General features: G+C 66.2%; 2 protein-coding genes across 8 annotated transcripts in view; one reads left to right on the forward strand and one right to left on the reverse strand.

Moving 5' to 3' along the window:
- The window catches only part of SCLT1 (sodium channel and clathrin linker 1), a 49,631-nt gene extending 44,004 nt beyond the window's left edge, over positions 1-5,627 (forward strand). For 4 of the 5 annotated variants that reach the window (XM_055144788.1, XM_055144789.1, XM_055144790.1 and 1 more), the window contains 4 exons: positions 11-207; positions 2,039-2,117; positions 3,150-3,245; positions 4,386-5,627. In XM_055144788.1, coding sequence (XP_055000763.1) covers positions 11-207; positions 2,039-2,117; positions 3,150-3,245; positions 4,386-4,538 — 525 coding nt within the window. In that variant the 3' untranslated portion in view covers positions 4,539-5,627. The remainder of the gene's footprint in view (positions 1-10; positions 208-2,038; positions 2,118-3,149; positions 3,246-4,385) is intronic. The other variant, XM_055144792.1, reaches the window with a different exon arrangement.
- Positions 5,628-6,659: 1,032 nt separating this feature from the next.
- Positions 6,660-18,256, reverse strand: JADE1 (jade family PHD finger 1). 3 transcript variants are annotated; one of them, XM_055144610.1, is made up of 11 exons: positions 18,127-18,256; positions 15,524-15,599; positions 13,385-13,470; positions 12,553-12,710; positions 12,322-12,455; positions 12,041-12,252; positions 11,639-11,806; positions 11,452-11,568; positions 10,620-11,114; positions 9,572-9,689; positions 6,660-9,459 (listed from the first exon to the last, which is right to left on the reverse strand). In XM_055144610.1, exons 2-11 carry the CDS (start codon positions 15,573-15,575, stop codon positions 8,627-8,629), a joined length of 2,373 nt encoding a protein of 790 aa, XP_055000585.1. In that variant the 5' UTR covers positions 15,576-15,599; positions 18,127-18,256; the 3' UTR covers positions 6,660-8,626. The 3 variants fall into 3 exon arrangements, with proteins under 3 accessions (XP_055000585.1, XP_055000581.1, XP_055000582.1); XM_055144606.1 differs by lacking the exon at positions 18,127-18,256 and adding an exon at positions 17,302-17,648; XM_055144607.1 differs by lacking the exon at positions 18,127-18,256 and adding an exon at positions 15,961-16,504.
- Positions 18,257-25,332: the final 7,076 nt, after the last annotated feature.

The following is a 25,332-nucleotide window of genomic DNA, read 5'->3' on the forward strand; positions in this document are numbered from 1 at the left end:
CCGTCCCTAGGTCAGCACGATGGAGCACGAGTTCTCCGTGAAGGCGCACGGGTTCGAGGTGCAGCTCCAGGAGCTGGAGGACCGGAACCGTGACTCCACCGCCGAGCTGCGGCGGCTCCTGGGGACACAGCAGAAGGCGGCCAGCCGCTGGCGGGAGGAGGCCAGGAAGCTCTCCGAGAGCGCCGAGGCGAGGATCGGCGACCTGAGGTGAGTCCGCCCTGGAGTGCTCCCCCGCGCGCCCCCGGAGTCTGGGCGTGAGTCGGGGCCCTGTTGGGCGGCCGCATGACGTGGGCACGGCGTGCTGGGCTGGGGCTGCCCTGAGCAGGGCTGACTCGAGGCCAAGCCCACGGTGACTCCCGTTTGCTTGTTCCCATGGTGCTCACGCCTGGTGCTCACACTTACGCCTGGCTCTGGGCGTGGGAGGCGCCTGTGAGCGGCCTCGGGGCCCTGGCCCAGGCGGGGCGTGGCGTGGACCTGCTCCACGGCTTCTCTCCCCCTCTGTGGGGACGCAGACTGGGTGCAGGCCCACAGGTCCACCCTCGGGCCCAGGAAACACCCAGCGTCGGCTTCCTTCCCCTCGTCGTGATTTTCCGCATAGCTAGTCTGGGGCCAGGAAGACGGCCCGGGCCAAGGAGTGGGGGCGCGACCCTGGGCGCTCCCCAGACCACAGGGCCAGCCCGGGCCAGCCCCGCTTCCCACTGTCCACTCAGCCACCGGGCAGTCGCCAGCAGGCCCAGGGCTATGGACCCGGCCCGTCCCCGGGCCTGTCGCACACCCCCCTCCGCGCCCAGCCTGGCCCCCAACATCCCCCTCATTCACGCCATGACTGGTGGGTCGCGGTGGGATTGAGGGCACGTCGGTCAATCGCAGTACCAGCCCAGCGCACAGATCCTGGGAAGGGCCAGGCGGGCAGCCGCGGGCAGCAGTAGGGCACCTGCCTTGACGTGGCCAGCCTCGTCCCCGGCCCTGAGTGGGCTGCGGGAGTCGGCCTGAGCACCGCCAGGGAGTCTCAAAACAGAAGCAAAGCACGGGCAGGAATCCCCGAGGCCAGGCTTGCAGGGAAACGCTGTGTGGGGGGCCGGGGTCTGCGTGCAGAGCGTGTGCCCCAGCCACTGCCAAGCGCGTCGTTGGCTCCAGGCCTGGCCCTGAGGCTCAGAGCGAGGCCTCTGTGTGCGGGCCGCCCCTCCTCCTGGGAGTGGGCTGTGCTGGGCAGCCTGCAGTGACAGGTGGCTCCTGGGGGTCTCCTGGGGGTCTCGCGCCTTGGCCTTGGCCTCTGTGCAGCCAGGACGACTCCTTTCCGGGGCAGAAATCAACACTCATACCAGTGCACGAAAGGCTGAGCTGCAGGTGCAAGGCCACAGCGGGCGCCTTTGTGCCGTGGACGGGCCCCGCGGGCGCTGCCCTGGCCCCTGCCCGGCTCAGGTGCCCGGCTTCCGCGGCTCGCTGGGCCTCGCTGCCCGCCGCGACCTGTCCCGGTCCCCCCAGGCTGGCTAAGGGCAGGGAGGGCCCACCTTTCCCAGGGCCTGTGGTGCTTCCTGGGTCGCACCCAGAACTGGTGGGGGGCAGTGCTCACCCAAAGGCGCCTTTTCCCGAGCCGCCTCAGATCCTCGGTAGAAAAAAGCAGAGTAGGAAAGGCTAAATAAATAAAAGTTCTCCTGGGGCTGGAGCGATAGCACAGCGGGTAGGGCGTTTGCCTTGCACGCGGCCGACCCGGGTTCTAATCCCAGCATCCCATATGGTCCCCTGAGCACCGCCAGGGGTAATTCCTGAGTGAAGAGCCAGGAGTAACTCCTGTGCATCGCCGGGTGTGACCCAAAAAAAAACCAAAAAATAAATAAATAAATAAATAAATAAAAGTTCTCCTGTCCCGAAATACCTGCGGTAGGTTCCTCCGAGAATGTTTGTTGAGTGAATTAGGAATACGGTTTTCTGACCTCTCGGTGACGTGCAGCCGTGAGCCGGCAAATAGTGACTGATCCCTGTGGAAGCCGAGCGCGCCCCAGGCTGACAGAAGCCGCCTTCTGCCCTCCCGCCCCAGGGCCGAGCTGCGCAGGCAGAAGCACCACGCCCAGGAGCTGGCGTCTGAGCTGCAGGCGGCCAGAGACAAGGCACTCGAGGTACGAGAGCGGCTCTCCCACGAGCTCGTCCCCACTTCTAGAACATTCTGACAGCCCAGCCCGTGCCCCATGGGTGACAGCCGTCCAGGTGTGCGTATGGACTAACTGTGACGCTGCAGCCCGGCCATACTGCCCACGGTCAGGGGCGCAGACTCCACTGGCCCGAACTCACCGGGTCCCCTGCACGCCTGTGTGCGCGTGTGCATGAGTGCAGTGCATGTGTGTGTACATGTGTGTATGTGCATCCATTGAGTGTGCGCCCATACATGTGCACACATTTGTGCATGTGTGTGTGTGTGCCCATCTCACTCCTTGGCACCGGAAGTTCAAACCTAGGAGGTCGGCCTGCTGGTCCCTCTGAGGTGCTGCGGGGTCTGTCCCAGCCACTCCGGGCCCTGGTGGTCCATGGACGCCCCACGGACCCTGCTCAGTCTTGGCAGCGTGAGCACTGGGTGCCAGTGACTCAGAGAGTACACACCCCGGGCACTCGGGGTGGCGGGTGAAGCAGCGTAGCAGGGACAAGGCAGTAGCCAGGACCACGTTCCCGAGGCCTGTGGGTGTGGCTCCCCGGCTGGGCGCTTGCCTTGCATGCAGCCGACCCAGGTTGGACCCCCAGGTTGGGGCCCGGGGGAGGCACTGGGTCTGTGACGGGGCGAGACTCCGTCTGGCCTCCGTGGAAGCCAGAGGAACGTAGGAAACACTCATTCCAGAGAGCCTGGCCTTCGTGTCTTCACTCCAAATGGGTTTTGTTGTTGTTGCGGGTCACATCCAGCAGACTGACTCCTGGCTCTGTGCTCAGGGGTCACTCCTGGCAGGCTTGGGGACCCTGCGGGGTCCCAGGGATCAAACCTGGGTCATCCGCATGCAAGGCCAACGCCCTCCCCGCTGTACTATCGCTCCACCCCCCCCCCCGGCCCCCTGTGCTTCCTTGCGGCGTGGGGGCGTGTCGGGTGGGGCTTCAGAGCAGCGGGCCGTGAGGCCCTGACCGCACAGCGCCCCGCCCGGCCGACCGCCCCCCTCTCCCCTGCACAGAACGAGCAGCTCCTTCTCGAGCAGCAAGAAAAAGCCAAGAGGCTGCAGAGGCGGCTAAGTCAGGCCGAGCAGAGGGCATCTGCTGCGGCCCAGCAGGTAAGGCACTTCTAGAACCTTCCGGCATTCCAGACAGCGAGTCGCGCCCTTTTGGGGGGGCCAGAGTCCTAAAATGGAGGGTCTGAAGCTGATAAAGCAACTGCATCTTCCTTCCGCGCCCGTGGCTAGGCGGCAGGGCAGAGGCGGGAGAGAAGGGGCAGCAGGCTGACCCCTGCGGGGCCCCCACTCGGGTGACGGGCACCGAGCGGCCCCATCCATCCTGGAGGGCCCGTTGCTGCCGGGACGGGAGCCAGCGCCACTGGCCCTGCAGTCTCAGGACTCAGTCTGCCGGCAGCTGCTTGTGATGCACGTTGGCACACGCCGTGTGAATCCAGACTGCGGTGAAGTCAGCCAGTGGGGAACAAGGCGGAAAAGACGGAACCTCAGTGAACCTTTCCCAAGACCGTGTCAGCATGGCAGACGGGCCTGGTGTGGTCCCGGTGACAGGAGGGAGGGGCGGGGAGAGGAAAGGGGACAGAGGAGGGGAGGGAGGAGAGGAGGGAGGGAGGGAGTGTTGACACCGAGTGGCTGCTGGCTGTCTGGGCTGAGAGCAGCACCGCGGGCACTGGAGTTTGCCGCGAGACAGCCCCCACGGCCCGTGCACCCGTTGATGCTTCTGATGCCAGGGCGGGGCCCAGCCCGGCCCACACGCCGTCTCGCCCTGTAGCTCTGGCGTGCGCAGGACCCCGGCAAGCCCCTCGAAGGCCGGTGCCGCCCGCAGGCAGCCTGCAGTCCCCGTCACTGGCCATGCGGGAGTGGGTCCTTCCGGCGTGTCCAGTGTGGCTCAGGCCCCGCCCAGAGCTCTGGGCCTCCTGGTCCTGTGCCTCGGGCTCACCCATGGAGGCCCAGGTACCCTCCTTGCTGCCCGATCCAGCCTCCCTCAGGCCCGGGCCAGAGCTGGAAGAGTGGACGCGGGGTGCCCCGGCCTCTTCTCTCCGTGGGCAGGGCCAGCGCATAGGTGGGGCCAGCTGCCCAGTCCCTCGTGCCCCTGCCCTCCTCACCCGCCTGGCTCCCGCCTCGTCTCTGGCCGTGGGCTTGTCGGGAGACAGTGTGGGTCAGTCCCAGCTGGGTCAGTCTCTGGGCACCGCAGGCGCTGACCAGCTCTGTCTCGGTGCCCTGACCGTGTCCGTTTGCCTGCAGCTCAGCGCAGTGACAGCGCAGCGGAGGCGAGCAGCCTCCATGGTGGACCTGAGACCGTCAAGTAACCCGGCGGGCGGCCGGAGTGCAGGGCTGTCCCGGCCCGGGCCTGAGACCAGCGAGGAGCCTGGCGGGACTGTTCCGGGCTGGGCCTGAGACCATCTCGGAGCCCAGTGGACAGGACAGGGCCCCGCTGGCCGGCCGGAGTGCGGGACTGTCCCGGGCTGGGACTGAGACCATCGCAGAGCCCAGTGGACAGGACAGGGCCCGCTGGCCGGCCGGAGTGCGGGACTGTCCCGGGCTTGGCCTGGGACCATCACGGAGCCCAGTGGACAGGACAGGGCCCCGCTGGCCAGCCAGTGTGCAGGACTGTCCCGGGCTGGGCCTGAGACCATCGAGGAACCCAGTGGACAGGACAGGGCCCCGCTGGCCGGCCGGTGTGCGGGACTGTCCCGGGCTGGGCCTGAGACCATCGAGGAACCCAGTGGACAGGACAGGGCCCCGCTGGCCGGCCGGTGTGCGGGACTGTCCCGGGCTGGGCCTGAGACCATCGAGGAACCCAGTGGACAGGACAGGGCCCCGTTGGCCGGCCAGTGTGCGGGACTGTCCCGGGCTGGGCCTGAGACCATCGAGGAGCCCAGTGGACAGGACAGGGCCCCGCTGGCCAGCCAGTGTGCAGGACTGTCCCGGGCTGGGCCTGAGACCATCGAGGAACCCAGTGGACAGGACAGGGCCCCGCTGGCCGGCCGGTGTGCGGGACTGTCCCGGGCTGGGCCTGAGACCATCGAAGAGCCCAGTGGACAGGACAGGGCCCCGCTGGCCGGCCGGTGTGCGGGACTGTCCCGGGCTGGGCCTGAGACCATCGAGGAGCCCAGTGGACAGGACAGGGCCCCGCTGGCCAGCCGGTGTGCAGGACTGTCCCGGGCTGGGCCTGGGACCATCGCGGAGCCCAGGGCGGTGCAAGGCCCTGTCCCTCCATGCCCACCCACTCTGCCCGCTGTGGGCCCCCAGGTCTGGTCACAGAGCTGGGGGATGAGGCGGCCGAGAAGGGTCCCTGGGTCCCGGCCCATTTCCGGGGAGAGCCAAGGCTCAGGCAGTGCCAGTCACGAGAAAGGGCTCCGGGGCGACGCTGGATTCTGGCCGAGCTCGGGGAGTGCGGAGGATGCTCGTCTCAGCAGCCGTCCACGCGCCTCTTCCGGGTGCCGAGTGGCTGTTGGATACAAGTCATGTCTAATAAATGTGCGATTTCTAAAACCTCGCTGCTGCGTCTCTTCCTGCCACTCGCCCGGGCGGCCCTGAGCCAGGCCCTCCTGCCGGAGGGTGCCCCGGGGCCTCCACGTGCTGGCCCCAGTGAGGTCCGGGGGTGTCACCTGTGTCCGGGCAGAGGCTCCGGCAGAGGCCAGCCTGCTCTGCGTGACCCCTGGGGATCCGTGCGCCTGCACCTCGCCCCTGCTAGGCCAAGCACATGCCTGTGTCATTCCACAGCCGCCTTCCATGTGGCAGAAGCTGGTCGGTCGGTGCCCGCAGGCCGCCCAGCAGAGTGGACCCCAGAGGCTGTGTGCAATGGCAAGACCAGGGCTGGGGCCAGAGTGGACGGAGATGGCCCTGGAGGGCAGCGGCGAGCCAGGGAGGAGAGATTCATCTGAAAGCCCCTGCACTGAGCAGGAATCGGGCGAGACAGGCCAACGCGGTCGAGCTGCCCCGGCCCGGGTCTCTGCCGAGGGAAGGGCCTGCCCTGGAGTGACTCAGAGTGGCGAGTCTGGGGGCGGGGGGATTCCTGGTGGAGGGATGACCACGTGTTCTGGGGGCAGTTTTTCTCTCCTGGGGTCTTCCAGGGCACCGGCCATAACAATGTCAATAGTCACGCAGGAGGAGCAAAGGGATAAAACAAATTTTTTTAAAAAACCACTTGCAGCCAAATGGGTGGACAGTAACCCTCGCAGACCCGGCCTGCTGGGTGCCCGGGCACTGGAGGCACCCCGCAAAGGGGCATTTCCTCACACGCAGGCAAGCTCCAGGCCAGTGTGCCCATGCTGCAGGGCTCCACATCTGGCTCGGGAGCAGGACGGAGGCTTGTCCTAATGCCCCCCGGGGCGCAGAGCCAGTATGACACCAGAAACTTCCCCTCCGTCCTGAAAACCAACTGCTGCCCTGTGCCGGGGGCACAGCCGGAGCCAGCTGCTGGCGCCAGCGGCCGTGACCGCTGCCTCAGGCCTCTGCCGCCACCCGCCCGGGCCAGCGGGGTCCCCCAGCACCCCCACACAGACACGCCACACATACTGCAAAATGTACAGCGTTTATTCACGTACAGACAAAAAGGCACAAATTCTACTAAATAGTTCAACCAAAAAATACAGCGTCCTCGACTAGTTTTATAAATACTTTCCAAAAGGGGGCTAGAAATAAATACAGGATTGGACGATGTGATATAAAATAGTCATCTCTACATAGACTTTCATTCTGGTTTGGAACTCTTCATGCACCTTTTCTCTTCATTTTCGGCTGAATGGACACCAGGCTAGGCACGCAGTGAAAGATCCTCTGTACAGGGGACAAATGGGACGGTGTGTGTCCATCGCAAAATCATTCAAGATTTGTACATGACACATAGAACCCTTTGTTTCCATCTTGTGATTGATAACCTAACAAATGACATTCCAGGCAACTTTACAGAAGTTTAACTAACCTACATTTTGACATAATACATTGATCATAATCATAGATATCTCTTGGTCAGGATGCACAAGGAAAGATAAATCTTCAAAAGGAAAGAGAAATGCCAAGAAGCGATGGTCCGGTGCTGGGGGGCTGCCCGGGGCACCCCAGCCCTGCCCCAGGACACCGCTCCCCGCCCCGTCCCCTCGCATTTCTGAGCAGGAACCTTGTAGGGGGCTGAGGGGGTCTTCTGTTTGTGTGTGTTTTGTCTCTTGTGTTTTAATTTCATTTTGGTTTTTTTTTTGGTTCAGCATAACTTGGAACTTTTGAAAGCTTTTCAACCTAAATGGGGGGGGGGAACAGGTAAGGCATTATTTTTGCACAAAACTAGCATTCCTAATAGTGCAAATGAATCTGCGACCTCCTAGAATTTGGAGAGGCCATTCGCTCCCTAGAAGTGATTTAGGTTTTCTTTCTATGGCTTGACACAGTGCCCCTCCCTGTTCCACGCTCCGAGCCGTGCAGCCAGGTCAGTGCAGACACGGACACCAGCCGAAGGCGGCTGCTGGGGCCAGGCAAAACCGCATGTGCGGTCACGCTGGGAACGCCCGGCTGGACTCCTCGGAACCCGACCGTCTGCAGCAGCAGCTGATCCGGACAGCATTCTGCGGAGGCCGGACCCACCTTCCTCCGTCCCGGAACCGGCGCCAGCAGGTGCTGGGAACGTGGAGGCTGGGTTTGGAAGCTCCCCCACACTGGGGCTGCGCGGGGTCTCCCTGCTCATCCTCTGAAATTTACCGCGTTTTTGGAAGACTCGAGAGTGAACGACAGAACCCAAAGCACTCCGCATCTCGATCCCGGGACGCAGACTGGAGACGCCGCAGGATCTAAGAGCCACGAACCAAGCAAGGGGTGGCCGAGGGGCAGCACCTGCCGCGACACTCTCCTCTCGGACTTACTCACGACGACACTGAATCGCAAAGAAAAGAAACGGGGCCTGAACACCGTGTGCTGCGTCTGCACACCGCCACGGCGCCAGACAACATGGGACTCAAATTTCACGCTGAATTTATTATTGCTGATAACTTGCGAGTTATTGCCACTTGCAATTGGGAAGTCCAAGTGAGCACTCCGACGCCGGGACCCTGTCACACATCTCCGCTCGCTCCCGCTTGACCTTGCCGGGGGAAAGGTCAGCACGGCTTGTTGCCTCTCGACGCTTTTCCATATAGAACCTGTTTTGCGTTTTTTTTTTTTCCTTTTCCAATTTTCTGAAGGAATCCGTTCATTTCAGAGGCCCGATTCCCGGAGATATGTACTAGTGGCCAGCTCTGAAGTGCGGGCCGGGGCCGGGAAGTTCATCGCGTGATGCGAATCTCTTGTTAGAAGAAGAGCCTCCCTGCCGGCCCCAGGCCCACCCACTCGGCTCCTGTACCCTGAATCTCCCGCAGGCCCGGCGTCCCCCCGGGCTCTATGTACACAGCAGCGCCCTGCCCAGGCCTCTCCGCGCCCACGGACCCTCCAGCCTGGCCGGCATCTGTGCTTTGGGAACTCGCGACCCCCGGACTCGGAGCTTCCCGCCGGCGCCATCAGGAGGCCAGGATGCTCCTGCGGATGGCGTCTGTCCTGCGGCCCAGGGCGCCGGCGTGCACGAACTTCTCCTCGGAGGCCTCGCTCTCGGAGTCGCTCATCTCCACGTCGGGCGTGTAGCCGTCGTTCTCGGCGTCGGCGGGCAGCGGGCGGGCCCTGTCCTTGGGCGGCAGCCGGCCGAGGCCCAGGTAGGGGCAGCCCACGTGCGGGGCGCAGGCGTCTCCCCGAGCCGGGCGCTCCCCCTTCTTTGGGATCCGGAAGCCTCCCCAGTTCTTCCCGGGGCCGGCGGGGGCGGTAGGCACTTTGGCGGTGGTCTGGGGGGCGCCGGCTCTGGCCAGGGAGCCGTGGCCCGGGGGCGCCGCCTCCCTCCGTGGCCCGGGGCAGCCAGCGGTGCGGGCGAGAGGTTTGTGCGAGGGTCTGCAGGGCCGGGCCCTGGCGTCCCCGCGGCTGAGGTCACAGTGCAGGCCGAGGCGGTGCTCGCGCCTGGCCCCGGGCCCCGGCGGGGCCGCGCCGTTCTTCGCTCCGTTCTTGGGCGGGGCCAGGAGGAGCCGGGCCTCGGCAAAGGTCTTCTCCAGGCTCAGGAGGCTCTCGGGGACCAGCGGGGCCGCCCTCCGGCCGCAGAGGTCCGGTGGCTTCAGCAGAGCGCGGGCCCCGGCCGCAGGGCCGCCCCGCTTGGGCTTCTTGAGCGAGTGGGCCAGGGAGGTGCCCATGCGCTTGCGGAAGAAGGCCGAGTGCCACTTGAGGTCCTCGAGCCGCGGGGTGCCGGGGCCCGCGGGGCTGTCGAACAGGAGTGTGCTGTCCAGCGCCGGGCAGGGCGGGGCCCCGGGGGCACCTGTGGGCAGGGGGAGCGGGCTGAGGGCACGCGGGCCGGGGGCGGGCAGGGGTGCGGGCGGGCAGGGAGGAGGGCGGAGGGCGGAGGGCGCGGGGCCCGGGGGCAGCCGTACCTGCGCCCCGCTCCTGCTCCTGCAGCTCCGTGTAGAGGCTGAAGATGTGCTCCTGCAGGCGGCACAGCGAGCGCTTCATCTTCTCCCGCCGCGTCACCATGTGCGTGAGCGTCCGCACCTGCGCGGGCACAGGGCTGAGGGCAGCGCGGGCTGTGCCCTCCCGCCCCCGGCGCCCCGCCCTGCCTGCGGAGCCTGTCGGGACCCCCCCACGGCGGGCCCGTGTCACGGACACGAGCCCCGGGCGCCCGGCACACCCCCGGGGCCGCCCTGGCCTGGCCGGGCACCCTCCCGTGGCTCTGGGCCCAGCAGAACCTGAGCAGCACCCGCAACTCAGGGCCGCTCCGAGGCCGCATCTCCCCCCCTCCCTCCTCTGCGCACCTTCCCAGAGGGGCTCCTGGGCGCCGCCATCACCCACGCAGCCCCGCAGCGCTCGGAGCACTGCGCAGGGAGCCCTGCACTACTCAGGAAGAGAAGCAGCTCACCACAGCATTTTCCACACGTTTATTGAGGGAGGTTCCACACTCACCCGGGGCTGCGTCTCCCCGCCAGCCCCTCGGGGCCCTGCTCATTGCCCCGGGACCCCGGGGCAGCTACAGTGACCACCGGTTGCCAGCTGGGGCTGGTGCAGCAGCCGGAAAGACACCCCCCCCCGCCCCTGCCCCAGGCCAGGACACACCAGCCCCTGTCACAGAGCAGGGCACGAGGGGACACGGGCCACCAGCGCCAAGTGTCGCCCGGACCAGCTGCACTCCCCCACCTGCAGGACGGGGGCACTGGGTGCGGGACACATGTACGTGTGAGGTGCGTGTGCGTGTGCACCCGTGGGTGTGTGTGCACATCTCTGGGGTATGCGCATGCTTACGTGCCTCTGGGGTGTGTGCATGTGTGTGTGCGTCTGCGGGGTTTGCGCGTGCGTGCGTGTATCTGCGGGGCATACGCATGCGTGTGCACCTGTGGGGGTGCGTGTGTACCCGTGCATGTGCGGGGATGTGTGCGTGTTCGCCCGTGGGCGGCCCTACCAGGCGCCGGCGGCAGCGGCCATCATTACCCGCTCCAGGTCCTGCCGCAGGTGCGTGAACAGCTGCAGCCGCCTCAGCAGCGCCTCCTGCTCCTGCTGGCCCCGGTCGCCGTCCTCGTCCTTGCGGGGCGCCAGGAGCGGCTGGTTGAGGTTGACCTTGCGCTTGAGCTTCCAGTACTGGTACACGAAGTCCACCACGTCCTCGGGCAGCCGCAGAGCCCGCGCCACGTCCAGCAGGTCCACGAAGGTGTAGAACTCGTCCTCCAGCTGCTGCAGCTTCTGCTTGCGCGCGCTGCCCGGGTCGGCCGGCGGCTGCGCGGGGCTCCAGGGGGTGCCGGCGGGGGCCCCGCCCTCCCGCGCGCCCTCGCCCAGGGCCCCCTCGCGCGGGGGCCGCGGGGAGCTGTGCTTGGGGCAGTAGGACTTGAACTTGACCTCGTCGTTGTCGGCCAGGATGGTCTTCATCTCCAGGCCGCGGTCGAAGGCGCAGGTGACGTGGAAGGCCGTGCGGCAGTTCCTCACCGAGCACTGTGGGACAGCAGCCACGCTGGGCCCAGCCTCTCGGGGACACTCGGTACCCCAGGGCGGGGCCCCATCCCCCGTGGAGCTGGGGGACTGGCGAGGGCCCGCTCCCTCCCGACTCCCGGGAAAAGCTGCCCTGACCAGGGTCAAGGCCAGGCCCTCCCGCTGCCCTGCCCTGCCCTCCCGCTGACGGCCTGGATGCGGCAACAAAGAAGCAACACGGCCGGCTCCCAGAGACCCAGCCCCACCCACGGGCACCTCTGTCCTGTTCGCGCCAAGCAGGGAGAAGCGCCCGAGGCCGGTGGCGGGGCGGGGGGAGGGGGCCCACGGCGTGTCGCCCTACCTGGATGGCGGCCCCGACCTTGTCCTCACACAGGCTGCAGAGCAGCGCCCAGCGGCTGCTGGGGATGTGGGAGACCTTGGTGATGGGCTCCATCTTCTCGGGGCTGCCGATGCTCACCTGCGGGGGCAGCGTCAGCACACGGGGCCAGCCCCGCACCGCAGGGGGGGGAGGGGCGGGGCACACCCACCTCGGGGATCCAGAGCGCACAGCTGACGTGCACCCACTTGGTCCCGCTGCGGGTGGGCTTCATGGCACCGCCCTTCTTGGGGCAGAGCAGGCAGCGCGGCTGCACGCCCAGGGCACACGTGCGGCACAGCCAGCTGCCCTCGGGCACCTTGAGGATCCCGTAGCACGCCTGCGGCAGAGACGCAGTCAGCGGGCAGGGCGGGGGCGTGTCAAGCTGGGGACGTGCGGGGGCCGGGACACGCGTGGGGGGCCGGGACACGCATGGGGGCCGGGGTGTGTCAAGCTGGGGACGTGCGGGGCGGGACACGCGTGGGAGCTGAGACACGGGGGGCCCCAGGACACGCATGGGGGCCGGGACATGCGTGGGGGCCGGGCCGCGCCAAGCCGTGCGTCCCGGCGGTACCTGGTGCACGCAGATGTCGCACTTGTCGCAGAAGACCATCTCGTTGCCGTCCTCGCCCTCCGGGGACTGGCAGACGTCGCACACCACGTCCTCGTCGTACTCGATGCCCAGCCCCTCCTCCGACTCGATGGCGCGGCTCATGTTGTCGTGGCAGCGCTGCTCCAGCGCCTCCAGCACCCGCTCCATGGTGCCCTCGTCCAGCTCGGCCATCCCTGCGCACGGCCGGCTCAGCACCGCGCCCGCGCCCCCGGCCCCCCCCCCGCCCGGGCGCCGCCCCTCACCCATCTCCCGGAACTCCTCGTTGGTCAGCTCCAGCCAGGCGGCGTCCATGTCGTTGAGGTCGTAGCGGCAGGCACCGTCACCCAGCGCGGGGGCCGTGGCCGGCGCCGTCGGGGGCTTCTCCTCCGACACCAGTCTGTGTGACAGGAGCGGCCGCGAGGCCGGCTTGCTGGGGTCCCGCCAGGCCCGAAACCCGGGGCTGGGGACGGCAGCGGGGGGCCCCGCGCACCCACCTGGCCACGGGCTGCGGGATGGTGCCGGGGCTGACGGGCACCTGCACCCCCTTCTCCCACTCCTGCCGCCAGGGGTCGGCCAGCACATAGTACTCGTCAGGGCTCAGCTGGAAGGAGTCGTGCAGCTTCATGGCCGTGATGAGGTCCGTGCGGAACACCTGGGGGCACCCACAGCTCACACAGGCGCCCCAGGTCCCCAGACACCAGGCGCCAAGGCACAGCCCGGAGTCACAGGGGACAGGTTCCCTCTGCAGGGCGGCGAAGACATGCAGAGGGGTCCCCGACACGGGGCGGGGAGGGTGGGGGACACAGAGCAGGGCCCCCCAGACACTCAGCAGGGAGGTGGGGTCAGGGAGAGCAGGGTCCCCAGACACAGGGCCGGGAGGCAGGATCAGGGAGAGCGGGGTCCCCAGACACTCAGCAGGGAGGTGGGGTCAGGGAGAGTGGGGTCCCCAAACACAGGGCAGGGAGGCGGGGTCAGGGAGAGCGGGGTCCCCAGACACTCAGCAGGGGGGCGGGGTCAGGGAGAGCGGGGTCCCCAGACACAGGGCCAGGAGGCGGGGTCAGGGAGAGCGGGGTTCCCAGACACTCAGCAGGGGGGCGGGGTCAGGGAGAGCGGGGTCCCCAGACACAGGGCCGGGAGGCGGGGTCAGGGAGAGCGGGGTCCCCAGACACTCAGCAGGGGGGCGGGGTCAGGGAGAGCGGGGTCCCCAGACACTCAGCAGGGAGGGTGGGGACAGGCAGGGGGGCAGGGAGAGGGCAAGGGCACAGCGGCCGAGGGTGCCGGCAGAGGGAGGTGCTATGGCGTGAGCCAGGGCTGCTCAGGACAGACCTCCGAAGGCTTCCGGTCCTCATGCCGCGAGCAGGAGCCTCTCCTGTGCGGGGCCCGCGAGCTCTGTGACCAGGTCGTGGACAGGCCTAGAGAGAGCAGAGTGCAGCGGCCCAGGTCAGTGCCCTGGGTCAGCGGCTCAAGGGTACCTGTCCCGAGGGGGGCGCCTGTTGCTGAGGTGGCACCTGTCCTGAGGAGACGCCTGTCCTGAGGGGATGCCTGTCCTGAGGGAGACCTGGCGCTGAGACAGCGTCTGAACTGAGGGGCACCTGTCCTGAAGGGACGCCTGAGGGGATGCCTGTCCTGAGGGGACGCCTGTCCTGAGAGGACACCTATCCTGAGGGGACGCCTGTCCTGAGGGGGCGCCTGTCCTGAGGGGGCACCTGTCCTGAGGAGATGCCTATCCTGAGGGGACGCCTGTCCTGAGGAGATGCCCATCCTGAGAGGACACCTATCCTGAGGGGACGCCTGTCCTGAGGGGGTGCCTGTCCTGAGGGGGCACCTGTCCTGAGGGGGCACCTGTCCTGAGGAGATGCCTATCCTGAGGGGACGCCTGTCCTGAGGGGACGCCTGTCCTGAGGAGATGCCTATCCTGAGAGGACACCTATCCTGAGGGGACGCCTGTCCTGAGGGGGCGCCTGTCCTGAGGGGGCACCTGTCCTGAGGGGGCACCTGTCCTGAGGAGATGCCTATCCTGAGGAGACGCCTGTCCTGAGGGGACGGTCCTGTCCTGAGGAGATGCCTATCCTGAGGAGACGCCTGTCCTGAGGGGACGCCTGTCCTGAGGAGATGCCTATCCTGAGGGGACGCCTGTCCTGAGGGGACGCCTGTCCTGAGAAGATGCCTATCCTGAGAGGACACCTATCCTGAGAGGACGCCTGTCCTGAGGGGGCGCCTGTCCTGAGGGTACGCCTGTCCTGAGCGGGCGCCTGTCCTGAGGGAGACCTGGCGCTGAAGCTGTGTCTGTCCTGAAGGAACACCTGTCTTGAGGGGGTGCCTGGTCTTGAGGAGGCACCTGCACGCGGGTGAGTCAATGAACGCATCTGACTTGCTCACAACCGACCCCAGTCGGACCCCAGCACCCCACATGGTCCCCCAAGCTGCCCAGGAGTGGCCCCTGGGCTGAGTGCAGAGCCAGCGTAAACCCTGGAAGCTGCTGGTGTGGCCCCAAACTTCCCCCGAAGAGTAAGAATAAAGAGAAAAAAGGATGCAAAGTGTTGAGAGGGCAAAGGAAGAAGGTGGGACAGAGCGACAGTACACGAGTCGCCTCGCAGGGGCCACCCCGCCTGCTCCCCTGTGCATCCCAGTCAGGGGGTCCCGGAGCACAGCGGTACGGCCCAAAAGTAACACAGTTTCAAAGCAAAGTAACGGTGACCGGTGCCTGCGGACAGGGCGGCGGGGGCGGGGCAGGGCCGGAGGGACCCCAGGCCCCTGGGCAGGGGCGCGGAGGGACAGAAAGACACCGCCTGAGATGCAGTACGCAGCCTGAAGCCCCCACCACCCCCTCCACGTCCAGCACGGAACCGCCCAGAACCACGCCCCAGGCAGCTGCGGCGGGCCCGGTACAGCGCCTGGCCCTCCCGCTGGAGCCCTCAGAGCACAGTCAGGGCCCGCGCCGGGCCTGGCGGGAACATGGCGCCTCACCCGCTCCCCGCCTGTGGACACGCGACCCGATGCCCACCTCACAGCAGGGGAGTGAGCGCTGACCCCGCGCTGCAGGGAGTGTTCCTCGGGGGAGGGGCCACGGGCAGAACCGGGCGAGCTCGGCCCAATCCCCACACACTCGGGGCAGCAGGACGGAGCCACAGCCGCGGCCATGCGGGGCAGAGCCATCAGCCACAGGGGATGGCGCTGGTGGGCACAGCCATGAGGGACACCGTCCCAACCACAGCTGTGGCCGGGGATCGGGTCCAGCCACTCTCGGCCTTCCCCAGCCTGCCAGGGTCTACCGCCCGGCTCGAGGGGGCATGTCCCCGGGAGCTGCAGACTGCCTGGCCACAGGCCACCTGCTGCCCTGCACCCGGGGAGACGAGGCGCTCCGCACACACCCACGCGGGCCCACGCAGGGCCAGTGGTCCTGACCACGACACGCGCCGCCCATCAGGCCCCACGTCCAGGAGCCCGGGCGGAGACGGGACTTACTGCCATTGGCGTCCGAGTCCTCACTGCTGCTGGGCACGCGGCAGCGTTTCATGGTCCCTGGGAAGCAGCGGGCAGCCTGCAGAGACAGAGACAGAGACGACACTCAGCCGGCTGGGCCGCACACGCCCGCACACGCCCCAGACAGGCCCACAGCCCTGCACATGTCACACACCACACACAAGCCTGCATGTGCCCGACAACCTGCACACACCTCAGGACACACTCACATGCCTGCACATGCCTGGCATGCCCACACACGCCTCAAGACAAGCCCACACACCCACACACGCCTGCACATGCCCTGCAATATACCCATATACGCGCCTGGACATACCCACACATGTCAAGACATGTCCACACACTCCCCGCAACATGACTATACACGCCCCACACATGCCCCGAAACATGCCCCTGCGCTGTGATATGGCCAGACTCACGCTGCATTTCCTGGAACCCCGACATCCCTTCATGCCTGCCACCCCAGCACATGTGTGTGCACGTGTGTTATATGCTCGTATGGGCACAGCACACACACACGTGCTGGGAGCATGAGCAGGGCACCGCAAGGTACGAGATGGGCCAGTCAAGTCTCTCCAAACCCTCACAGGGACCCGGGCTGTGAGTCCTGCCAGGCCCTCAGACACCCCTGTGGGTCACCCGCCATCTCCGCGGCCCACCCGCGGGGCAGTGTGCCAGAGGCCGCGCAGACACACAGCGGGCAGGCCCCAGCACAGCCCCGGGGGGCACGGCAGACCCACACCCGCCTCAGGGACCCAAACGAAGCGCCCAGCCGAAACCTTCACTTGACCCCCGCCTCCGTGATCAGAAAACACAGAGCAGCAGCTGCCCCGGCCAGGGAAGGCACCTTGGGAACCGCTGGGCTGAGGAGTCTCACACACAAGCACCCACACGCCCAGACACACACACACCCTACTCACCCCATGCACATGCACGCCCATACACACCCCCCCATCACACATGCACACCCATACACACCCATACACACATGCACACCCATACACACACATGCACGCCCATACACACACATGCACGCCCATACACACATGCACGCCCATACACACCCATACACACATGCATGCTCATACATACACACCCATGTGTGCACACAACCCCATACACACATGCATGCCCATACAAACATACCCATAGACACATGCATGCCATACACACATGCACGCTCATACACACACCCCATACATACATACATGCATGCCCATGCACACACACACCCCATACATAACATGCACACACACCCATACTCACCCCATGCACACACTATACACATGCACACTCTCATACACACCATACCCCACACACACACCCCATACACATGCACATCCATGTACACACACCCCATACACACATGCACACCCATGTGAACACCTGTACACATACACGCCCATGCACATACCCCATACACACATGCACGCTCATACACACTCCAGGCCCATACACACACTCATACACATATGCATGCTAATACGTACCCCATACATACATGCACGCCCATGCACACCCCCCATACATAACACGCCTCCACACACACGCACGTCCATGTACACACAAATCTATACACATGCATGCTCACGCACCCCATACACACATGCATGCCCATGTACACAAACCTATACACACATGCATGCTCTCACACACACACCCAACGCACACACCCCATACACACATGCACGCCCATGCACACACTCATACACACACGCACGCCCATGCACACACACACACGCACGCACGCACGCACTCACGCGCCCAGCGCTGCACTTTGGGAAGAATGCCCAGGCGACCAGAGGCTGCCCGACTCCCATCCGCGCCTCCTGCAGGTGCGTGTCAGGAGACCGAGGTGTGACAGGGCCCGGGGAGCCCTCCCGCCGGCCGGGCGGTGCAGCAGCGCGGGGGGCACCGGGGCCAGCGCCCGCGCCAGGCTAGGAGGGGCGCCCCCCCACCCCCCGCTTCCCTGGGGCCCAGCGGCCCGGGCACTGCACGGCGGGCCCCGCGCCAGGCCAGTCCCGGCAGGGGAGCGGCCTCCGCCAGGAGGGCGGCCTGGGGTCCGCGCCGGGGGTCCGGGCAGTGCGCCCCGCGGGGGGCGGCGCCCCGGGCCGGGCCAGCACCGCGGCGGGGACAGCGCAGGGGCCCCCGGGGCCGCGCGGCACGTGGGCGCCGGGCCCCGCCCCCCGCCCGCCGCGGCCGCCCACCCGCGCGGCCCCTCCCGCCCCGGCCCGCCGGCGCCGGCGGAAGCGCGGGCCCACCTGGCGGCAGGTGCCGGGTCGGGCCACGTGCGGGCCCGGGCCGGGGGCGGGGCGGGGGTCCCGGGCCCCCCCCCCCGCTCCCCCGCGCCCCCCGCGTCCCGCCCGCGCCGCCCGGGCCTGCTTTGTGCGGGGGGCACGGGGGGCGCGCACGTGCGCGGGGGGGCCCGCCCGCACCTGCCGCCCCCGCCCCGCCGCGCGACAAGTGTCGGCCCGGCCCGCGCCCCGGCCCCGCGCCCGCGCCCCCCGCCCGCCGCCCGCGCCCCGGCCCCCGCCCGCCGCCCGCCCGCCCGCCGGCGCCATGTTGTGGCGCGCGCCCGCCGGTACCTGCCGCCGGGCCGGGCGCCCGCGCCGCTCTGGGTCACGGCGGCGGCGGCGGGCGGGGGCGCGGGCGGGCGCGGCCTCCTTAACCCTTGGCGGCCCGGCCGCCGCCTGCCCGCCCCGGAGCCTGGGCGGGCCCGACCCGCCCCGCCGCTCGCGCCCGCGTGACGTCGCCGCCCCCGCCGCCGCGTGTCGCCCTGTCGCCGCCGCCGGTCGGCCGGGCGGGCGGGCGGGCGGCTGCGGGCTGCGGGGCCCGGGGGCTCCTTTTGTTTGGGGCGGACGCGGGTCCGAGCGCGGGCCGCCCCCCAGGCCCCCCGCACCCCCCGCGGGGCCGGCTGCCCTGCGTAAGAACGGGGCCAGGCCAGGCTGCCCCGGGCTGGCACGGGGGGCAGGGGGCCAGGGCGCCCCCACGGAGGGTCAGGGGCCAGGGCGCCCCCACGGAGGGTCAGGGGGCCCCCACGGAGGGTCAGGGGCCAGGGCGCCCCCACGAAGGGTCAGGGGGCCCCCACGGAGGGTCAGGGCGCCCCCACCGAGGGTCAGGGGCCCCCACCGAGGGTCAGGCGGCCCTGCCCAAGACCCGGGGCCAGCGCGTCCCACAGGATGGGTCAGGTCTGTCTGCTCGGGGCGGAGCCCCCAGACTCATGCCGGGCCCCCCCAAGACAGGGCCAGTCCCGTCCTGCCGGCGGGCGGGCTCTCCGGGTCGGCGCCCACCTCCAGCCCACCGCGGTGCCGGCTCCTTGGGACGTGACTTTTCAGAGGGGGTTTCAGGCCATTTGTTGGGAGGAGTCTCCAGGGTGAAAGTTCTGGAGCAGGATGTTGCGCCTCGCGGGCAGCAGCCGGGGGGCACCCGGGGGACAGCTAGAAATAAAGAGTGGGACCCGCGGCCGGGCGCAGTGTTCGTTCCCCCCAGGCCCCACCAGGCGCGATTCCTCGTGCAGAGCCCGGCGGAGCCCCGAGCCCAGTGCCTGCCCTGGGAACTTGGAGAGCTGCTGTGTATGGGCTGCTGCTGGCAGTGGCGAGTTGAATGGATTTTTTTTTCTTTTTGGGTCACACCCGGCGATGCACAGAGGTCACTCCTGGCTCTGCACTCAGGAATTACCCCTGGCGTCGAGGGACCATATGGGATGATGGGACTCGAACCCCCGCTGTGCTAGCCTGCTGAGTGGATTCTGAGCCCTCCGGATCTGCCTTTAGTCTCCGCAGGGTGGGGCCACAACCCAGGCCCCCCCAGGCATTGCCGCAATCCAGGCGGTCCGCAGGGCTGATCCCATCTTGGTTCAGGGTTTTCCTGTGCCCAGGGAGTTCCGCCTCCCAAGCCTGGAGCCCTGGGCCACCCCCTGCCACTCTCCTGCGGGGATGAAGAGACCTTGCCCCTCCCAGCGGGCACAGGGCTCCCTGCTGCCCCCCACCTCCTCTCTCCCCACGCGGGTCAGGGCCCAGGGGAGAGGGCTGCAGGCCCTCAGCCCAGCGCTCCAGGCTGGGCCACGCAGACCCCCACCAGCTCTGGTCACATTCTCACCAAGCCCAGAGCAGGGGTGGCAGAGGGAGGTGTGGGAACTAGGTCCCAAGCGGAGCAGGCTGGCCTCTGCCCCCGCCCTCCCCCAGGCGCCGACTATCAGGAGAGAAGGAACTTCATTGCGACAGGCACAGCTGCCGGACCCCACGGGCACACAGCTGGGTGCCTGCCCCCTCGTCCTGGGGCCTTGGTGAAGAAAGCTCCACGCTTTGCTCCCTGTTCCTGCGTCTGGACCCACGCGTGTGCTTGGGCCTTCCATCTGTCTGCGGGGCCGTGGGGAAGGCTGGGCCTGGCCGGAGACTGACCACCCCTCTGAACTGACCGCACGGGCTGGGTCCCGGCATTCGCCCCTGAGAAACGAGCAGGAAATTCGTACTGGCACACGCCACTGCCAGTTGCTCCACGTTACGACACATTACGACACGAGGAATTTTTTTTTATTGCACACAACTGCTCTCTTGGCTAAAATGGGCTGTTTCCTAAGTTTGCTCATCCCTCGGTCGTTTGGAACTTTGAACTCGCATCCAGAATGGAACTCGTAAAGAGAGATGAGAGTTCCAGTAACTTCTAAGCTGTTCAGAGCTGAACGCTCAGGAACCGTGAAGAGCTGTGTTCACTTCCCAGGGTGCCATTACTTTGCCGAGGGAGGTGGGCCGAGGGGCGCTCGGACCCGGATCGGGGAGGCCTGGCGGAGCCTGCAGCCCAGAGGAGGGAGGAGGGAAGGGCGCCCCTGAGAGGCACGCAAGGGGGTCTCCACACTGCCCGCACCTGCGAGGGCCTCAGAGGAGTGGGGGTGTCACCTGGCGGGAGGGCGGTCTCCACAGGGCCTCGGACAGGCCCCCTGATCCTGCAGGGACAATGGGGGCAGCACATGGGGACGCCAACGTCAGCCCCCACCACCACCAAGCCCACTCCTCCAGGCAGCACCCCCAGACTGCAGCTCCACTTCCCACAGCGGTTTCCCTCCCAGTGGCCTTCTGCGATGGGGCTGTCATTGTCAGAAACTCCATCTGCACAGGGAGCTCAGTGACCCCGGTGTCCCCGGCCCGGCACACTCCCCTCACCCCTTCTCTCTGGGACAGCACCCCAGATCCCAACCCAAATCAGGAGGGCGGCCGCAGACTCTTCAAGGCACCACACCCTAGTGTCAGAGACACATGCAGACAGGCACACACATGCAGGCACACGTGACAAGCAGGCATGCACACACGCACAACACATGCATGCACAGTAATGCACAGCAGTCACATGCACACATACATGCACTCAAGTATGCATGCACACATGTAAGCATATGCACAGCACACACATATGCACATGCACAGCACACATGTATACATATGCACAGCACACATGCACACATATGCATATGCACAGCACACCCAAGCACACAAATGCACAGCACACATGCACACATATGCATATGCACAGCACACCCATGCACACGTATGCACATGCACAGCACACACCTGCACACTTGCACAAGAGGCCTGGGCTCTTCCCACAACCTTGAGAAGCAAAACTCTGCTGGCAGGAGGCTGGGGGCCCGGGAGCCACGAGGGTGCTGGCGTCAAGGCGCCCAGGCTGAAACCTAAGGCCGAGCTGGAGGGGCTGCGCCTGCCGGCCTGAGGCCAGACCCCCTGCCGGCTCCCACCCCGGCCTCCTCCACACCTCCCCCCTTCCTGCGGGAAAGCTTCCCCTTCTCTTCAAATGCACCTCAAGGCCCAGCAGGCCCCCAGCCCCTGAATCAGCAACTGAAAACCCAGATCCCCACCCCCACGCAGACGGGCCAGGGCGTGGCGGCCACCTGCAGACCCTGCCCGGACCCTGCTCCCCCTCCCCAGCGGCTCCGCCTCGCCCAGGTGGACCAAGGGGGGGGGGTGCGCTCCCTGGACCCCCACCAGAGCTGAAGGCGGGCGCGAGGCCGACGGAGGCCTCACTCCTTGGGTGACGTGGCAGGACTGGCGCCCAGGGAGGGTGGCGCTGGCCTCTGTCACGGTCGGCGGGAGGCGTGTGGCTGGAGCCAGGCCCCGGCCCTGCCCTCTCCAGAAAACGTGCCTCTTAGAGTCGCCATGAGAGTGGCCCCGGGCACCCGCCCAACCGTCTGACCTGCCCACGCCTCCCGGCCAGGCCGTGGGCGCCCAGGACTAAGCGTGCAGCTCTCGGGTCAGAGAGGCTGCCCGGCGCTGAGAGGCTGCCTCCCCGCCACGCCTCCCCCTCCCCAGCACAACCGCCCCGCCAGGTCCCTGCACGCGGAGAGAAACGGGGCTCCCCCTCGAGCCCCCGCGCCCAGGCTGCTTCCCGCCTCCTGCCACGACCCCGACGGCAGAGAGACTCCAGGCGGGCAGCACAGCGTCCACCCGCCCTCTGCAGAGACCCCTGGCCCTGCCAGGGCCGCCTGCCCGGGCACCTGGGCACTGGCTCTGCTCTTCTCCCGGAACACGAGAGGCCGGCCCTGCCCCAAGGCCCTCAGAGGTGGCAACTGGCCAACTAGAGGGACCGTCCTGTCCTGCCCTGCAGGCGGCGGCTGCTCGATCCTCAGCCCGGGGCCGCAGATCCCTCTGAAAGCCAAGCGAGCACTTTTAGGGACAATTTAAGAGCCCGCAGTGGCCCAGACCTTCTCGAAAGGCTGCTGTGAGGGTCTGCCCCAGCCCCCCGCAGGAGAGGCCCTCGGCCTGGTGTCCACCCAGGCTCCAGGAGCGAGGGCCTGGATCAACACCAGCTCAACCGTCCCGACGCGGCCTACGCCAATCTCCTCTTTCGTTCCCCCACCACGGAGAGAACACTGGTACTTCGCAGAAGTTTCACTCATGCAAATTGCCCGTTGAAGAAAACAGGTGTTTTGTGGTTACAAGCAGGCATGGGGCCTGGCACCGGTCCCTCGGGCAGGTACGATCTTCACGGGCACACAGGTGGCCCGAGGCCAGGCACGGAGGCAGCAGTGCCCAGAGCCCGGTGCGGACACCCAGGGACCGGACTCACAGAATGCCCTTCTCAACCCACCCTGTCCCTGTGACATGCCGTGGGCACGATGGGAGGAAGACACAGCCAAGGGCAGCAGCTGGCGCGGGGCCGCGGGGCGGAGACCACAGCCATGCGCGTGACGGGTGAAGCCACCAAGGGCAGCGTCCTGCCCCGGCCCACAGGTGCTCATCTCGCCAGGCCACCAGGAAGCGCGGGTGTGGGCAGAGGCCGTGGGGCCGCCCGCATCCCTTCCCTCTCCCCCTGCCTGAGACGACAGCCCCCAGCCGACAGCAGACAGCCCCCAGCCGACAGCAGACAGCCCCCAACCCCAGCCCCCAGGCCCCAGCCCCAGCCCCCAGGCCCTGGCCCCAACCCCAGCCCCAGCCCCCAGCTGCTGACTCCAGCGGAACCCGAGTCCAGCAGGCGCTGGCAGAGTGAAGCCCGGGGAGACTGCCCTATGAGACTGCATCGACCTCCAGGCACGGGGCTCCAAGGCCCAGAGCACAGGCTCTGCACGCGGGGGACCTGGGCTGGATCCCCAACACCGCATGGGGCCCCCATCCTGGCCTGGAATAGTCCCCAGGCACCTCCAGGCGTGACCCCCGAAACAAACAAAAGACTGCGGGCTGGAGCAATATTCGATTCCCAGCATCCCATAGGGTCCCCTGAGCACCGCCAGGGGTGATTCCTGAGTGCAGAGCCAGGAGTAACCCCTGAGCATTGCCGGGTGTAACCCAAAAAGAAAAAAAAAAAACACCTCAATTTTGTAGATGAAACTAAATTTCAGCAATCATTTTCAAGGGGGCTTTTGATTAATGTTTGATCATATTTACAAATTTACTTACCCTACCTTAAATATTTTAACTGCATTTATAATTTTAGTACATTCAAATTATGCCATTTGACTGATAAAAAACCAAAATCTTCCCTGTACTTCGGCATACATCTAATCAGTATTTCATATGTATCTAAAAAATTAACCACAGAATATGCTAATTTTAAGTCATTTTAAATATCTGACACTGCACTTATATTTAAATTCGGAAAGATTTCCTCTGAAAGCCACAAAGGTAAGCCGGCCGCTGCGACTGCAGGAGTAAGGGCCACAGGCACGCCGTGCAGCGGGCCATTCTCAGGGCTCGGAAGGACCTCGTGGCCCGTCCCCTCGGCGCCAACAAGGCCCCTTCCTGCCCGGAGCAGCCGGGCTACTCCTAGTGCCGGGACTGCGCAAGGTTTTGGGCTGTGCTGTACAGAATCTTCTGGGTCTTGCGTGCGTGTGTGTGTGTGTGTGTGTGTGTGTGTGTGTGTGTGTGTGTGACTACGTGTGTGACTGTATATGTTACTAAGTATGTATGTGTATATGGCTGTGTGTGTGACTGTGTGTCTGAGGTTTGTGTGTGACTATGTGTGTGACTGTATATGTTACTAAGTGTGTGTATGTATATGGCTGTATGGCTGTGCGACTGTGTCTGAGTGTGTGTGTCAGACTGTATATGTTACATAAGCATGTGTGGTATATGACTGTGTGTGACTGTGTCTGGGTGTATGTCTGACTATATGTTATTAAGAATGTGTGTGCATATGGCTGTATGCATGACTGCGTCTGAGTGTGTGTGACTATATATGTTAGTAAGTATGTATGGTATATGGCTGTGTGTGACTGGCTATATGTCTGACTGTATGTTATTGAGTATGTATGTGTATATGGCTGTATGTGTGACTGCGTCTGACTATGTGTGACTAAGTGTGTGACTATATGTTACTAAGCATATGTGTGTATATGGCTGTGACTGTGTGTCTCAGTGTGTGACCATGTGACTGTATATGTTACTGTGTATGTGTATATAGCTGTATGTGTGTGTGCTGTATGTGTCTGAGTGTGTGTGACTATGTTACTAAGAATGCATGTGTCTATGGCTGTATGTGTGGTATCCTGTGTGAAAGGCGTGTGTGTGCATGTGTGGCTGTGTGTGCATATGGCTGTCTGCAGAAGGCAATGCTCCAACATCTTGGATTTGCCTTAAAGTGCGCTGGCAAAATTCAAAAGAGGGAGAGAGCACGGTGCGGGGGCCTTGCTCAGTGCTTGGTGCCTGCGGCCGGAGGTGCCCGGCGGGCAGGACACTTTCCCCAGGAACTCCCTCCCCTCCCGCCGCAGGGAGCTGTCCGGGTTGCCCCCCACAGATGTGCCCTTTGTCTTCGTTTGGGCCCCCGCAGCGGTGCTCAGGGTTCCCTCCTCTGGGCTCAGGGGGCCCTGCGGGGCAGGTCCGAACCGGGTCAGCCTGGCGCAGGCCGCGCTCCGGGTGGGCGTGTGCCTCAGGGGCCTCCCGGGTCTCCCGTCCCGCCTCTGCGCCCGGGACTGCGGGAGCACCGGGGAAGGAGCACGGCCGGGCGGGGCTGCTGGGGCCGCAGCATCCCCCACCAAGGGCCTTCCCGCGCAGTGCGCCGGGTGGCTGCGGACACCCAGGCTTGCAGGACAGCTCGGTGCACAGGGGAGCTTGCAGGACAGCGCGGTGGACCACCCGGCCCGCAGGACAGCCCGGTGGACCGCCCGGTGGACTGCCTGGCCCGCAGGACAGCCCGGTGCACAGGGGAGCCCGCAGGACAGCCCGGTGGACAGGGGAGCCTGCAGGACAGCCCGGTGGACCGCCCGGCCCGCAGGACAGCCCGGTGCACAGGGGAGCCTGCAGGACAGCCCGGTGGGCCGCCCGGTGGACAGCCCGGCCCGCAGGACA

Source organism: Sorex araneus, chromosome 7 (assembly GCF_027595985.1).
Source record: "Sorex araneus isolate mSorAra2 chromosome 7, mSorAra2.pri, whole genome shotgun sequence".
NCBI classification, from domain to species: domain Eukaryota; kingdom Metazoa; phylum Chordata; class Mammalia; order Eulipotyphla; family Soricidae; genus Sorex; species Sorex araneus.